The sequence below is a fragment of the Euprymna scolopes genome, chromosome 24 (assembly GCF_053919585.1).
Source record: "Euprymna scolopes isolate OS-2025 chromosome 24, ASM5391958v1, whole genome shotgun sequence".
Taxonomy (NCBI): Eukaryota; Metazoa; Mollusca; class Cephalopoda; order Sepiida; family Sepiolidae; genus Euprymna; species Euprymna scolopes.
This window is the reverse complement of record NC_136505.1, coordinates 39,678,151-39,696,157: the sequence shown is the minus strand read 5'-3', so window position 1 is coordinate 39,696,157 and position 18,007 is coordinate 39,678,151. Positions and strand designations below refer to the sequence as shown.

At 35.3% G+C, this 18,007-nt stretch overlaps 1 protein-coding gene across 4 annotated transcripts in view; it reads left to right on the top strand.

The window, feature by feature from the left end:
• LOC145246667 (golgin-45-like) overlaps positions 1-18,007 on the top strand; it is a 101,685-nt gene that overhangs the window by 14,020 nt on the left and 69,658 nt on the right. For all 4 annotated transcript variants that reach the window (XM_080108378.1, XM_080108380.1, XM_080108379.1 and 1 more), the window contains exons 3-5: positions 5,800-6,069; positions 12,009-12,085; positions 17,822-17,944. In XM_080108378.1, the coding sequence (XP_079964504.1) occupies positions 5,800-6,069; positions 12,009-12,085; positions 17,822-17,944 (470 nt within the window). The remainder of the gene's footprint in view (positions 1-5,799; positions 6,070-12,008; positions 12,086-17,821; positions 17,945-18,007) is intronic.

Genomic DNA, 18,007 nt, shown 5'->3' with positions numbered 1-18,007 from the left:
AGAGTCCCAACTATGGGTTAAATAGAAACCGATTTGAAAACAGCAAATATATTCTATTAAAATATTTTCTTCAAAATCTTTGGATTCAGCATTAAATAACCTGAAAAGGGTTGATATGCTGTAAGACAAAAACAACCAACGAACCAACCAACCCAGGCAATACTGGGTAGCCCTGCTAGTTTAAAATGATAAACTTTTTAAATATGAAACATTAACAGATTTATTCATCTTTTTAAATGTGGCCTAAAGAAAGAAAAATGAAAGACGAAACAAATTTGCCTTTTCACTGGTAATTAAAAAAAAAAAAAATCAAGTCAGTTTCTTTGATGACAATAACGTTTGAACACAAATGCTAAATATTAGTTTAGATAATAAACAATTTAAAAAAATGTTTTTCATTATAGGTTTATATAATAAAAAATATATTTTTAAAGTTTGCGTGAAAAAGTAATCTTTGCTTTGAAATGTATTTTAAAATATGTTGTAATAAAATGTTTTAGTTTTTGTAATGTTTTCTTTTATTAAATTTTATGCGAAAAACAGTCTTTACATTGGAATATTTTTATGATTAGACTTTGAGACAAATATAATCGGTAATCACAATGGGACTGGAACTCACAAAAAAATCTGGAATTAATAAGTATATTAAGATATTAAATCATTTTAAATTAAAAAAAAAATCCAAATTAAAGACTAAAAATATATTCAGATTATATCCTATTAAAAATAAAACCATTCTGAAAAATAAGCATTTCAAAGTCGTCATCAGCGACCCTGCCATTTAACAGCATTGGTAACTACGGCTCTCCAATGTGGCTGGCTATCCATAGCCCGAAACAGCTAAATTTTTGACGATAATGTTATCCAACTGATCAAGTTGCCCATGAAAATGCTTCTTGATTGACCTTGCTTTTTTGATCATGGCATTCTACCAGTCAATACTAGATGTTTTATGCCTCTTTGATGGTAGATATGTATTAAGAAGGTCATGTCTCTTTTCGTGACACTTTCCATCAGCAATGGGGGTCCTGGATATGACCTTAAACTATATCCAGTGGTAAAGCTCCAGCTTGCGGGCTTTGGGGAGTGTGGAGCCACCCTTTAATTGCCATTGTTCCCAGGTCCACTCTGACCTGGAGTGGTAGTACCTGTTAGGGTCCCAACTATGGGTTAAATAGAAACCGACTTGAAAACAACAAATATATTCTATTAAAAAATTTTTCTTCGAAATCTTTGGATTCGGCATTAAATAACCTGAAATGGGTTGATATGCCGTAAAACAAAAACAACCAACCAACCAACCATCCTTTAGTGCATCCAGATCTAGTCCATATTTTCTTGTTAGAAATGTGATCTTTCTAAACGACCCCCAACATTTGTCTCACAAATCAAATTTCAAAGTAAAGATTATTTTAAAACTAAAATTACATAATTTTACATAAAAATGTAGTCTTCACTTTGCAATGTTTTTTATTGAATCTTACATGAAAAATAGTGTTTACATTAAAATACTGCATTTTATGATTAGACTTTATTTGAGACGAATATAATCAGTAATCACAAGGGAGCCGGAACTCACAAAATAAATCTGGAATTAATAAATGCATTTAAATATTAAAACATTTTAGATTATAAAAAACTCCAAATAAAGATTAAAAATTATATTTGGATTATAACATATTATATTAAAAATAAAACCATTCTGAAAAATAAACATTTCAAAAGTAAAGATTATTTTTTTGAATTAAACTAAAATTATGTAAGTATAAATCAAAGGATTCTTCTTTAGTATACGCCAGCAAGACTTCTGCTAAACAGAAAGTGGAATTAAAAAGAAACAGTTTTCTTTAACACTGGCAGGGGCGGGGGGGGAGGCCCGATGTTGCATGGTTGCAGAAAAAAAAAAAAATTGTGAAGGGGGAGGGGAGTGTGTGTAATAAATTGCGAACAGACGGGTTTACCTGACAAACGCTCGAGGTGTGCACTCTGCAAAGCGGGCACGTCCAAAGAAAAATGGCAAGATGGCGGCGGCCGGTTAATATTGCCAAGTAATCACGCAAAATCTCGTGTTCTCTCGCACACACGAGAGTTCAGCTTAGCATAAAAACGGGTCACTGTGAGCAAGAAGGGACAAGGAAAAACGTAGTCAAGACAAAGACGACGCTTCTGACGACTGAGAAGAAAAAAGAAGAAAAAGAGCAAGAAGTGGAAGAGGAAGAAGAGAACGATACATGAGAAGACGAGGTGTGTGCGGTTTTGAGTAAATCGAAACAGACAGAAAAAAAAACTGATTACAGAGTGCATTAGGTTGTCCAGTTGTAAAAAAAAAAAAAAATGAGGACTTGGGTTCCATCAGTCAGAAGCGAAGCCAAAAGCAAAAAAAAAAAAAAAATATATAACGTTGAGAGGTGGTATCGTCAGGATATTGAGTAACCAAAGTCCCTAAAAAAAATAAATTAAAATAGCAGCGAGTAACTGTGCGAGCAAGATCAAAGTGTAGTATCTGTTCTTCAGATGCTGCACTTCAATTTCTTGTTCTCTGTCAGTGGAGGAGAAATCCTTCACGACTGAGACAATTTTTATTTTTGTACCTTTTCTCCACATTAAAAAACGACCCTGGTGTCTAACTCTGTCCCGTGGGGAGGCATTGTAAATAGTAACAGTGCAAGCAAGATCAAAATGTAGTAACTGTGTGAGCGCAAAAAAGAAAAAAAATTAGCCGTAGTAGCCAGGCTCGAACTTATAATGCAGAAGAGTAAAAAGAAGGTGAACAAAAAAAAAGCTAACGCGTTAACCGATTCAGCTAACGTGCATGTGATGTCACAGGCCTTTGAAATAACATGATTTAAACATACGATGATTAAGGCATATGATTACTTTGCAAAACTGTTGACGCAAAAACTGACCCCACCTTGGAAAAAAACGGCTCAGTTGATCACCACAGAATTACTTTTTGGCCAATTTTTCAATATTTGTTGTCCGAGAGACTGATCTTTCTAACGATACCAATTTTGTCAGTGTTCGTCATGCCTGTCGAAAGTTTTTGCGAGAAATAAACACACACATTTTGCCTTTTATATATATAGAACAAGGAAGATAACTGAAATTTTTAATAATTAAAAAAAAAAAATTAATTCTTACTATCGGAGTTTTAAAGGAATATGAAAGCATTTAAGCTGTCAAATTGAATGTCATTTTTGGCTTTAAAATTCTTTCCAAATACTCATTTATTGAAAGTTTTGGAAGTTGCAATAATTTTATATCTCAAGATTATTAAATTTTAAATATGTTATTTTTTTTTTTTTATTTTTTTAAAAAGGCTATTCCGAATTAAATATCAATATATCAAGTACATTTCTATTGATTTGGAAAATTCGGAAAGATAATTTTATATTTTAGAATAAGAAGAAAGAAAAAGAAAGATTAGAAAACCATATAGAAAGAAAGAAAAGTTAAAGTCCGAATTTTCGCTAATAGCCTGGCTTTATCAACGAGATGTCAGTTCGATTACGTTTTTTTTCTTCATAATATCATTTTTATTTACTTTTTGTTGTCGTTATTTAACAACAACAATAATAAAAAGTAAATAAAATGATATTAAACAACAACAACAACAAAAAAAGTAAATAAAAACGATTTTATCATTTCACAATATTTTTAGGTTTTCAAATTTTCTCATTTAAATTTATATAAAAAAAAATGTTTTCTAAAATGTGTGACTTTCCATTGCTTAAATTTTGCACTTAAACCAAGCGATTACACATATGGATTTTAACCAGCACCGATATAGGACGTATTTTCTCTTTAGGAGGCACGACCTCTTATAACAGCATTATGAAGAAAAGAAAGAAAAAAAATTAATGGGACTGACATCTCCTTCATAATGCCAGGTTATTGGCAAAAATCCAGTCTTTAACAACAACAATGAAAAAAAAATAAAATGATTTTATCATTACACAACATTTTCAGGTTTTCAAATTTTCTCATTTAATTTCATTAAAAAAAAAATGTTTTCTAAAATGTGTGACTTACCGTTGCTTATATAAGAAGAAACTTCAAATGATTCTTGTATTATAAGTTATTTTAAAATATCGTTAAATTGGTTAGTAGTGTTGGAACAATTTCAGTATTTTTCTTGATTCCAATACAATTACCAATTCGAATTCTTTAGAAATCTCTAAATATTTAACTATAATTTTTTTTTTTCCTGATTACCATAAAAACTCATGTTAAATTTGCATATATCTTTTCAAATGTAAAAACACGTGTTGGGGTGGAGGTGGGGGTGATCTATAGATTTTATTTTTACTTATTTAAAATCAATAAATATTTGTTATTTTATCATTACTACCAAATCAAAGTAAAATAAAACACGTGAAGCATGCATGATCCCTCGTGAGTGCACAGTGAACAAGGCATTAAAAAAAAAAAATGACTAAGTTCAGCATTTGCCCCTCCCTCCATTTAGCCCTAAAAGTCTCTAGGGGATGTCAAATCCTGGTGAAAATGAACAAACAATGCAGTTTTAGGCCTTAACATATGTAAATTTGAATTCTGCACCATGCAAAAAAAAAAAAAAAAAAAAAAAAGAAATGACTAAGTCCATCATTTCCCCTGTTCCCCATTTAGCCCCAAAAGTCCTCAAGGTCTTAATATATTTAAATTTGAGTTGAGCACCATGCAAAACTGATAAATAGACATACACAGAAAATTTTGGACAAATATGGTAAAATAGTCCCAAAAATGGAGTGTTTTTATTAGCGCTAAAATAGTCCCAAAAATGGAGTGTTTTTATTAGCGCTAAAAGAGCCCCTGGCTCTTTTAGCGCTAATAAAAACACTCCTGGCTCTTTTAACCTAAGAGTTATCGCGAAGTATAGACAAACAAAATTAGTTACAACTTTTCTGAAAGTTTTATAAAAATCCAAGGCATCAATTTTTTTTAATAAGCACAAAAGTGTCAATTTTAGCCATTTTAACCTGAAAAGTACCCCTAGGGAGGTAACCAGAGTTTTCCCGGAAAATCCATTCTGTTACTTTTTTACTCATCATGTTTAATGTTTGTGCAAAATTTTTTTAAATTCAAAGTCATAGTTATTGAGAAAAGTGCGAACGGATGAACAGACAAGGGGGAATTTATATTTAATCCTTTTGTCGGGGGACCAAAAAAATAATTAAAGGAATCGTTTTTGGCATCAGAAAATTTCCGATTTCCAATTCTGATTAATCATCCAATACTAGGTTAGTTATTTATAAAAAAAAAAAAAAGCTTATTTAATTTTATTTTTATATATTTTTTTTTTGTTACCAGTGGAATATTTTAGAATCTTGACTGATGATTGTTAACCTGTAACTTTTCAATTAATTTTTTGACATATTATTTTCACTTTTGGAATAAAATGATAATTTTTTTTTTTTTTATAAAAAGGAGTCGTCACTTATTAAGGCCTGGAGGTCACTCGAGGATAAGCAGTAATGAGTGTAGTAGTCAATGTCAATCATAGTAATTGTTAGTAATGGAAATTTGGTAAATTGGATTACTTAACAGCACAGCTCATCAAGAACTTGTTCACGCTGGACTTGAAGGCTGCCATATTGTAGTCAACTGAAAAGCAGGGAAACATAAGAGAGTTCCACAAGCGTGCAGAAGCTTTGTTCATGGAATCTAGGTTTAGGCACAGCTTAAGAGTGGGGGAAATTATTGATAGTGGTTTCAGCTGATTATTTTACATCGATCATTTTTTGTATTTTATTTTGGCAATCTCTAGCCAGCTCTACTATTTTATTTATCTCTTTCTAGAGAGCAGTAAAACCCATTAATGTTGTTGATCCGTTGATGACCACTGGTGTAGATCTGACGACTGGAGGGAACAACAGCACCAGCAACAACAACATAAATAATTCCGGACCTGTAGACCCAGTCTCTTCTAACCCTGTGATAAATACCATTTCGACCCATTTAGATTTTATCAATGGACCAAAATGCTGGCGAGATTCTTGTGATAACGAAAAGAAAACTCTCCAAAATGAGGTTGATTCTCTCAAATCTCAACTTGACGTTCAATTCCAGGTAAGACTCTTTCTTTGCTTCAGTGCTTTATTATAATTATACAATTATATAAATTTATTATAATTATACAATTATATATAATTTATTATAATTATATCATGTTTTATTAAAATTATATAATTATGTAATGCTTTATTACAATTAGTTGGTGTTTATTTAGAATTATGCTTAATTAAAATAAAACAAAAATACAAGCAAATTTTTATGACCTATCACAAAACAAAGATGTCATATTCCAAAAATCACAGAAAATGCATAGGCATAGATTCCACAATACAAGACAGCAACAAGGGGAAGATCCCATAGTTTTTAGCAAAGCTTCAGTCCCAAGAGAGGTTTTGCAATTTTATCATCCATTGTCCTAACAAGAGCTGTCGAATAACTATAAACTATTCGGAGGACATGGTGGCTGGCCAACTTGTAACTGGACTTGCAAATACAGAATAGCAGTGCAAGTTGTTAACAGAAGCCTATATTTTGACAACAGTGGAACAGAAATTTCACAGACTAGTTAGCCTAGAGACAACAGATATGTCGACTCCTCACTCACAGAGCAGTCTAAATGAGCGTTCAATGTTTGGCTCAATGAAGTCCGAGAACAAACCGTCTCGGGAGGGGGAGGAACCCAGAACCTCTTGAAATAAACCGTGTGAACGGTATGAGAGGACATCACATCTCAATAGGCTAAAAGGGTGGAAAACTGTCCAGTGAGGGAAACTCAGATGCCATAATTGTGGAATTACTGGACACTTACGAAAAGTATGTTGAAAATTAGAGAGGTTGACAATGGGGTCAACGAGTGATTCAGTGCGACACCAGTCAAAAATACCAGCAGAGGAGGAGGAAGACCAGCGTTTTGTGAACGCAAACAGAAATTAGTAGCAATACCACATCTTGCATGAAGTAGAGGTAGATTCAAAAGAAGTCCCCTCCCTCCCCCTGAACTGCCACCATCCATAAAAGTCGAAGTATCTTTGATACTGGAGTCCCATTACGAATTTGGGCGCACCTTACATAAGGGAACTTGCCATCAAATACACCATATCCAGGCCATCATGGATACTGGTGCTCAAACATGTTTGAGTGGCCCTGAAATACTGGAATTATTGGAATACACACTTGCTGGTTCAACAATATTACAGTAGACATGCCCCGAAGGACTCATTGCATTGATGATATCCTTCTTTGGGATAAAACTATTCTGTTTTCTGGCACACAGTGGACTATATCACCCATTGTGGCAGAAATGGAATAGTCTTCAATCCCGATAAGTTTCAATTTGCGAGTGACAAAGTCGAATTTGTCAGCTTTTTAACAACTGCTGATGGCATAATGCCAACTAAAAAATTGACTGAAGCTACTCTAAATGAGCTTTTCGAAGAGTCAAAAAAAACATTGTTCGGAAAATTGAAGAGGTGGTGAAAACGTTCGAGATGAACAGGACAACTTGCCTCGCAACAGACTATAGCAAGGTTGGCATCAGGTATTTTCTGTTTCAGAAGCACTGCCAATGCCCAACAGAATTAGGACCTTACTGTGGTAAAGATCACTGGAAAATGATTTTGGCTGGATTCTAGTTCACGAAGGATGCAGAATCTTGCTACTCCCCCATAGAGGGAGAGGCTCTGGCATTGTTATATGGATTGGAATCTTGTAGGATGTTTGTTTTAGGGTGCCCAGATTTATTGGTTACAGTGGATCACCAGCCATTGGTAAAAATATTCTCAGATCAGATCCTGGAAAACATTAAAGAATGTGCGCTTGTTTTCTTTCAAAGAACGGTCATTAATGTACAGGTTCAGGATTAAGCACATTCCTGGAAAACTTAATGCCGCACCAGACTACACCTCTCGATACCTGGCACCGTCAAGACCTAGCAGATTAAAGACCACTCATACTACTCAGCAGATCGGGGAGAGGGGATATGCAAACATCAATCACAGCCGTGTATGCACATGACTCCAAATTTAAAGCTATAACCTTGGATAGAATCATGTCAATTGAGGTTTATTTAATAAAGTTGATGATAATTTGTGATGGACTTTATCCCCCCTCTCATAGCATTATGTTAGAAATGCACCAATTTCATGCTTCCAAACTTAATACAAAGAGTTGGAAGGATTTTTTAATGTTAATTTTATAACAGAAAATTCTGCATCGATTAAAATTTTGGAAATAAATGGCCTATTAACTGTTTTATTTTTGTTCATTCACTGTTTCGTGATTAATTTATTTTTTTAATCTTGGCCCGCATAGCCCTAAAAAGTCAGTAATATCCCCCCCCCCCCCCCCCCCGATTCGAAAACTTTGGTGTTCCCTGCTATAAAGTAATCCCTCCCAAAATGCCACCACAGAATCTTTAATAACATTCACAATCCTTTCTTTGATTCAACCAGGTTTGGATTGGTTATTTTGTTTTACATCATATCAACCCTTTTCGGGTTCGTTAATGCCAAATCTCGACATTGTGGTAAAAGTTTTGGTACACGTGCATCCTTTGAACCAGGTGTAACTCACAACTCGGATTTAGCTGCTGTCAGACGTAACATGGCAATCAGCCAATCACAATGCCGCGTGCTGAGTTTCAACTTGGAAGAGGAAAAAAAAAAAATCCACTATTTCTTACATGCAAGTCAGGAAGAGTAAAGAAGATCTTAACAATGAATTTGACCGTCCTTTTGTCAACAGCGAAAACTAATGGCAAAATCAATAAAATGTGCAACCTGTGGCATCGAGTGCATCCTAGCAAAAAGGAGCATTACAGACATTTTACATGGTAGTCACCACTTATCAAGGCCCAGAAGCCACTCGTGGATAAGGGTTATTGCGTGTACAGTAATCAATGGGATAATATCGTAGGAATGTGGGTTGGGATTGGCATACACTATAGTCAATTGGAAGAATTTCCTGCAAGACATTTGCAGGATTATTTTTTCAGGAATACCTGGCAGAGAGGAATCCCAGGCCATATGATGGAGACAGATGCGTCTGTTTTTAACTGATGCAAACATAATGTCAGCAGACTTCTCACACCGGTCTGGGTCTTCAGTGGATACGACCCTGCCGTTAAGGAGGGTTTCTTGGTGAGTGTATCAAACTGGAATGCAAAAACCCTCCTTCCACTAATAAAAAAATATATTCTGCCAGGGACCATGGCCATATCAGACTGTTGGAAGGCATATAGCAAAGCGGGAGGAGAGGAGTATCGCTATTTAACAGTGAACCACAGCTTTCATTTCGTAGATCCTGAAACGCAGGCAACTACAAATCATGTGGAGCAAATGTGGAAGGAGGCCAAACAGCGCGACAAACAAAAATGTGGAACAGCCAGGAGCTTTTGGACAGCTACCTTTCAGAGTTTATGTGGAGGCAAGAATTTGGTAACGATCTATTTACTAATACAAACATTCATACTAGACGATCTAAAAACCTTGACACTGCTCAGGTACATGCTATCATAAAAAACCTTGACACTGCTCAGGTACATGCTATCATAAAAAACCTTGACACTTCAAAAGCATGTGGATCTGATCTCATCCCAGCAGTGCTATTAAAAAAGTGCTCAGCCGAAGTAGCTCCAGTTCTCTCCAAACTCTACAACAAATGCCTGAATGAATCATGCTTTCCGGGCTGTTGGAAAACTGCTTCTGTGGTACCAGTATTCAAGAATTCTAGCGAAAGAACTGACCCATCAAATTATCGCCCCATTAGCCTCCTCCCACTTTTCACCAAAATATTTGAGACCATAATTAACCATGCTCTAGTCACCTTACAGATGCTAAACTTCTGACTGACAAACAATATGGATTTAAACAAGCCCGTTCCACAGCAGACATCCTCACTGTAATCTCTGAACATATATACCATTCACTGGACAAAGCAGGGGAGGGCAGAGCGGTAGCTCTAGATATATCTAAGGCTTTATGAGGGTCTCCTCAGGAAAATTAAATCATACGGTATCACTGGTAGAATACTTAACATAATTAAATCCTTCTTAGATAAGAGAAAAATCCAGGTTGTCCTCAACGGTCGTACATCTAAACAGTGTGATATAAATGCAGGAGTGCTTCAGGGGTCTGTCCTTGGACCTCTATTGTTCCTAATATTTATTAATGACCTCCCTGACAAAACTGCCTCTGAGATAGGTATATATGCTGATGACACCACGCTCTATAACAGGCATGACAGGAAAACAAATGAACACATAACTAAAGAAATGGCAACAACACTAGAGGATGACCTCCAATCTGTAGTGGAATGGGGACAAAAATGGATGGTCACATTCAATGCTGCCAAGACTAAACTGGTTTCCTTCAATAATTACAAGAAACCTTCTCTGCCACAAATAGCAATGGCCAGTGATTCCCTGTCTGAGAGTACATCTTTCAAACGGCTTGGCCTAACGTTCACAAGAAACATGAGTTGGAACAATTATATTGAAAACATTGCCAGGGCCGTTGCGAAGAAGGTAGGCTTTCTCTACCATGCTAGAAAACTACTGACACCTGAAAGTATCCTGTACCTCTATAAGGCCACCATTCGCCCATGTATGGAGTATTGCTGTCACATTTGGGCTGGTGCATCTGCTGCTAGTCTCTCGCTCCTAGACAAGGTTCAAAAGAGAGTCGCCAATCTGATAGGCCCTGAACTGGCATCTAAGCTTCAGCCTCTGTCCCATCGATGAAACGTTGCATCTCTCTGCCTGTTCTACAAGTATTTTAATGGTGAATGCTCTGATGAACTGCAGACACTTGTGCCCCCACGACGTAGACACCCTCCACAAACCCGACAGGCAGCTAAATCCCACCCCCACACAATAGAGATCCCTAGATGTAGAAGATCTTTCTACTCCAGTAGTTTCTTCCCCAGAACTGCTAGACTCTGGAATTCCATTCCAGGTCCCTGCTTCCCCAACTGTACTGACATGCAGAAGTTCAAGAGTAACGTGAACTAACATCTTGCTGCCCAAATCCCAACATAGTGCTCCAGTAGTTGCTGCCCCTGATAGTAGTCCCCTACACCACAGTGGCAATGTGCTTTGTTTTTGGTGAAAATGTAATAAAAAAAAAATTTTAAAAATACTTCATCTCAAAAGATCCGAACTGTAATGTACCTGACTTGTTCACCAAGTTTCAGTTAAGCATATCCAACGATCTTTATTTTATCGTTTTTCAATGATATAGTTGGACACTTTGGTGATCCTCAGATCGGTAGAAATATGATTCAAAATAGGATTTACACTCTCTAAAATTTGACCCCTTATATTTCTTTTTTTTTTTTTTTTTTTTATCTGTGGGGTAAATTCTTTGAACTACTGTTCTTATCTTGAGTATTATTTTCACAACATTTTGGCTGATGTAATCTCCAACCTTCTTCAGATGTATTTTATCAAACTCTAGGAATCTGCACGGAATTCTGAATGGAACCCTTTAGTTCACAGGAAGTAGCATGCTCCTGTTCTGTCAGCCATGACCGGATGGATTAAATAAAGGACTCTGTTTAAAATTCCATGCAGATTCCCAAATTCGATAGAAAGATTTAACGAAAGTCGGAGATTACATTGGTCGCAACATTGTGTGAATGACACTAAAGATGAGAACAGTAGTCCAAATAATCTAAATAGTACAAATTATCAATCCTTATCTAAAAAAATTCAAAAACATAATCTCCACGCTATTCTTGTACTGAAGTAGGCAATGTGTCAGAGTTAGTTGACATTTTTCACATCATATTCAGGTGTGCTTATCATCAGAGATGAATACGAAAGACTGTTGGACTTACATGACTGAAATTTGGTGGACAAGTCAGATATAGACTGAAGTTTATTTATATTAAATATGGTTTGATTGCAGAAAGGATTGTGAATTTTATTGATTCTATGGATGGGATTTTCTTTGGGACGGTGGTGGCTATATATTATTTTACTTTTTTTTTTTCAGGTAAATAGTGAATTGAAAAAGTTACTGGTTGCTTCTGTTGGTGAAGATTTACAGTATCGTGTGGAAAAGTTAATGAGGTATGAGAAACATGCATTTTTTTCTATTTTTTAAAATACTCTTTTTTTCCACCGAGAACACAGCATATTGTCACTGAAGCACATAAAGGGCTACTGTAGTAGCAGCGAGATTTATTTAGGGAGCAGGCATTAACCTGGTGAGGGAGAGGTAGTTGGATAACAATATATTTGTTTCCATTACATTTAAATTTCTGCATATTTGTACTGTCGGGGGAAACAAGGAGAAAGTAGAGAATTCTGAAGGCAAGCAGTCCAAGATAAGATTCTATAAGAGTAGAAAATCTACTGACATCTAATGATCTCTATATGGTCTCAACTAATTTATTTAGTATTTCCGTAAAAAAAAAATTAGTTTAAAATGTTTGGCACATTAAATGTATTGCTAACATTTTATTTATTTATTGATACTGCATAATCACGTTGACACACCAGTTCCCGCTGGATCACCGAAGTTAAGCAATGTTGAACCTGGTCAGTACTAAATGGGTGACCATTTTGGGCTTCCCGGTGTTGTATGTATGTGCTCTCTGCTTATCTTGGCATTGTTTCCAGTCATCCTGGACTTCTCCTTGCCACTGGACTCAAACAGTGCCGATTCAAGTGAGGTGTGGTTTGGAATTGTGCAACTCTTGCCACACAATTACATGCGTAGCTGCCCTTGCAGGGGGTATTCTTTGTCTTTCGAGGCTGAATGGAGGCATTGGACATTTTATTGAATTAAATTACTCTATAGTTGGCTATGGTAACATAACTAGAAGATATTTAGTAACTATGGGTATATAATTTCGCTTTATATTGCAATACCTCTTGTAACTGAATCTTTGCAGTTGTTTGAAACAAAAAAAAAGCTGAGAAAAATGGATGCATATTGTACAGATGTTATTCAAATGACATGAAATGTCAATTTTTTAATTAATTAAAAAATAATTTGAGCCTGTTATGGCACGTAAGTAGATCAATCGTTGAAAGATTTGATCAAGGTTGGTAACGCTGGTTCAAGGGAGTTAATTTCATCTATATAAACATCCAATGTATAAAAATATTAAGGTTCTTGTCCAGAATTCCCCTTATATTAAAAACAAAAATAAAGAAAAATCTGTATGATGTACATACCCACCCATAATGAAAGAAAAATATCATATTCCAAAAGTCACATAAATTGATCAACTAATTTTGTTTTTATAAAGAAAATCTTTTAAGTAGTTAGCAGAAATTTATAAATCTTGCAAGTTTGAATTATTGAGTTTTCACTTTTTTTTTTTTTTTTTTTTTTTAAGATTGTTTTCAAAATGGTAGACAAGATGGCTGCCCTTCTGCTACTCATAAAATATGGTTTTCTTATTTAAAAATAAAACTACATGATCAATTTACATTATTTTTGGAATATGATACTTTTGTTTTGTCACAACTACATACATCATAAAGATTTTTTCTTTATTTTTGACTAGCAGGGGTACCTGGCGTTGCCCGGGTGTGTGTGTGTGACGGAGGGGAGGGGATAAATCAAAACAAAATGGAAAATAAAGAATGAGCGAACATAATAACCTTGTTTAAATATAACTTTTTATTGCATAAATAGCCCTGCTTAAATGTTAAAACTTAAAAAATCAGAAAAACAAAAACCAAAAAAACAGCGAACGTGATGGAAAGATAAAAAAAACAAAAACAAACAAAAAAATAAATAATAATGTTTCAATATTAAAACTTAAAAAATCGAAAATAACATATCCGTTATCTCGGCTTGAATGTGCAATCTTAAGATAACGACACTGCCACTATAACCATTGGTCTATGATCGCGTGAGCGAAGTTACCTCATTTTGTTTTTTTTTATATTTAAACTAATTCAAAAAAGAACTTTTTTTTTTGCGCCTGAATTTTTTGGCTAAATTGTTTTGAGGGAACGATTTTTTGCTACCCTCCCTCATCGTGAACGACTATTTCTATAGGAAATAATTGACCTTTTTTTTCTAATTTTCACATATTATTCGACCAAGCCATCGCCCTTTCTGACGGTATCGATTTCAACCTGGTCCGATGCCGCTGAGAAAAGTTTTAGGGAGACATGATGATTGCAGCATCTTGTCAGACGAGTGCCACTCCCTTAGACACTTAAAGTCCATGAGCCCAAAAATTATTTTTTTTTAGTCCTACCGGTAAATTCACACGATCAAGCAGGCATGACACTGAAGACGGTCATTGAGATCAATTATTACATGCTTCCAGCATTTCAAGCTTCCATGCATCACAACTTTTCCATCGCCACTGGACCATTTTTATAGACAAATGGCTGAGGGAGTATCTATACACAGATGATGTTACAGAGTCCTAGCTTTGTACGACGGCTAAGTCTCTCTCGGTTCAAAATGTTGAGATCCAGCAACAAACAAGAGCAAGATAGCCAGCAACCAGTTAAACTGCAGACCAGCTTAATGCGAGTACTGGTCTCACGCTTTATGTTTTTTTTAAATCAGAGATTTGCTTCTCGTAGAAAGGTTGCCTTCACCACGGCTTATGGGAGCCCTATCCACCCCAACACACACATACACACAAACACACACGGTGCTAGTTGGCCGTTGACCCCGAAAAAGGGTTCATTCGCCCTTTGGAAGGTCTTGTTTTTAATCCTTCAGGGAGACTAGCCACCCTCCTCACCAAACAAGTCTGGTAGGGGTACCAGTTTAGACGCCGGTGACCCGACCATGAGGCAGGTAGTACTGGGTTACATGGTACCAGTAGCATATGACATAACCTGACATAGGGAGACATACAAACAAACATACGTACATACATACATACATACACACATTTAAACAGACAGGTGAGATTTATGTTATAGATTTTAATATAGGGGGAATTCTAGACAAAAACCAAATATTATTTTGTCCTAGTGCACATATATGCAATACAACTATAATATTTTTAAATAAGTATTAACAATATGAGAAGAATATTAAAAAACAAAAAAAACAACTTCTTTTTAAATGCTAGAAAAAAACGTACTTAGGTAAAATAAAGACCATGTTATCTTTGACATATTCCAGGCAGGTTATGTAAACCAACGAAAGGTGCTCAGCGAAAGCTTCGTGTTTTTTTTGTTTTTTTAATGAAAATGATAACCAATTGTTTAAAATACTAGCAAACAGTTAAAAATGATATAAAAAGCATACAATTATAATCAAATGGAATCATCATATTGTAATTTCAATGAGTAAAAAAGGTAGTTGTGCAGTTTACAGACTTTGCTAAAATATTATTTAGAAATCCATTTTTAACAGAAGAGGCTTTTAACTATTCTGCATTTTCACATGACAATTTAATAAACAGAAGATACTGTAAAAAAAAAAAAAAAATGAATAAACAAATGATACCGTTTGCCAATTGTCTGCTGTTGCAATTTTATTGGCTAAGTGTTTCAGCACCTTCCAGTGATTTACGTAACCTACCTAGAAACATTGCCCTGTCTGGACAAGCAAGAAAACAAAATTAGTTTTTGTTAATTAATTCTTTGCAAAAAAAAAAAAAAAAACACGTTATTCGCTGCTTGTTGAGCTTTTATGTCAAAACTCTGAACTCGCTCAAAATTGTCCATCAATAATCTGGACTGACTTAGTCATGACAACGTGAAACAATAAAATTATCGCCCTAGAAAAGATGACATGATTCTATTTTCGTTTGATGAAAATCAGTTTCCTTTATTTGTTGCAAACCATCTACTAGTTGGCCAGTTGTGTACAAATCTCGAGCGATAGGATCCTTCTATCATGTCTGAAAGTGACACAATGTTCAATGAGTGAGATTGGAGATGCGCTGTTGTAAAACTCATGCTCTCTACCAATCAAAATTATGACAACAGGACTATTGTGTCAGCACCCTTAAAATGTAAATTCGGATGGTTCAATGTTTGAGGGTACAGCTTAACGCATCGGACAACCCTTTTTCCGGCCACAGTTATGGTCTTTGGTGTGGTTTCAAATGAGGGCCACATCATGCCACTTCACATCTTCGAAGTCAGCTTGAAAGTCAACACCAAAATGTACCGGGATGTGCTGAGGAGTGTGGTGATCCCCTGGTGCAATCATATGGCCACTGGCAGACCCTGAGTGTAGCAGCAAGACTTGGTGCCAGCCCACGTCCAAGGAGACTTGGGCTTGGCTTCATAAGAAATGCTACAACTTTGTACCCTTCTCTCACTGGCCCCCTCCTCGTACAACTTGAACCCTAACCCTAACCCTAACTACTTTGTTTGGTCATACATTGAGAACATCACTTCCCACATCACCAAAGTCAGCCTGATCACCGCCATCCACCAGCACTTGTGGAAAAGGCATGCTCCCAGTTCCAGACCTGTATTGAGGCGGTGATTGAGGCTGAAGGCGGCTGAATTGAATAGATGTCGGCTCTATTACATAATCAAGTTACTTGAATCGATTTTTTTCAATTAAAGTTTTAAAATAAAGCTGTTGTGTTGTTTTCTTTAAGGCAACAAATTCATTGTTTCTTCTGTGCTGAAATCGTCTGGATATCCACACATTATAAGTAGAAACAAAAAATATCTTATTCAGTATTTTCAGAAATATTAGCAAATATTTTGATAAGAAACTAGATATTTAAAATGATTAAAATTTAATATATCTGTACTAGCAGGGAGACCTGACATTGTCTGGGATTGAATGAGAATTCACAAATGTTTCCCACCTCCCATACTTTTATTTTCATTGAAATCGTTAAAATCGCCCATTTTTTAATCAAATCGATTGATTACTTGCTCTAGTTGGGGACCCTCCTCCCCCACGTACACAGTGTCTCGTAAGGAAGGTTCACATGCCTCTCAGCAGTGACTTAGTCCGCAATACATTGTAGCTTACATTGCACTGTAGAGAATCTACTGCTGATTTTATAAAATTATCTATGAATAATATCTTCACTTAAAGTTTAAACTGCAAAAGTCAAGTATCATGGTTCAGTTGTGCTCTAAACAAAAACCTCCATTTTGAACGCACCCCTGTCTTATCAAAGAACCAGTTGTTGATTTTATGAAATTATTTTTACATAATCACTTGAATTAAAGTTAAAAACACAAAAGTCAAGTATTATGGTTCAATTGTGCTCTAAGAAATAAACATTCATTTCAAACACACCCCTGTCTTATAAAAGAATCTACAGTTAATTTTATAAGTTGGGCGTTTCTGTTTGTGCAGTAATAAAACATCTCAAACGAACTTGTGATGTTAGGTTGTATAAAAGTGTTAACTTTGGTCAAAATCTGACTTCCTTCTTTAATTGAATTTTTCAATTATCGATACATATTAGACGCATTTCGATATAAAACCTACATAAGAACACTCCCAGACACATCAAGTATCTTCATGTGAAATTTTAAAAAAATAGGCCCAGCTGTTTGAGTCCATAGAGAACACACACAAAGTTCCTTTTATATAATACTATCTATATAATAGTCACTTTATTCCTCTGTACCATTGACAGCATTAGCGTAAAAATAAATTTGCTAGGAATAAAAGAATATTTTCTTTAATCTGTCTTCAGCAACAGTCTGATTCAATTGCAGACTTCACTAAATTACTTGTCAAAGATGTATCACTGAAGTTGGCATCCCAATTAATAATCTGAAGTTGATGTAACACAAAGACATTAGCATATTTCCTGCGGGCAATGGGGGGGGGGTATATGCAAACTTGGATTTTTTAAAGAAAGATAATTTTCTTTTCTTTTTCAGAGACAAAGTGCAACTGTCAATGGAAGTTGGAGGTTACTCAAAAAAGGTATCAGAAGATTATGAAAATTTGGACAAATTGTCTATCCAAGCAGATATTTGGAGAAGCAAGTTTATGGCCAGTCGGTAAGTTTAGCTGCTTTTAATAATTTCATCATAAGATTAAAGTCAAGAAGTAATCTTATTGTT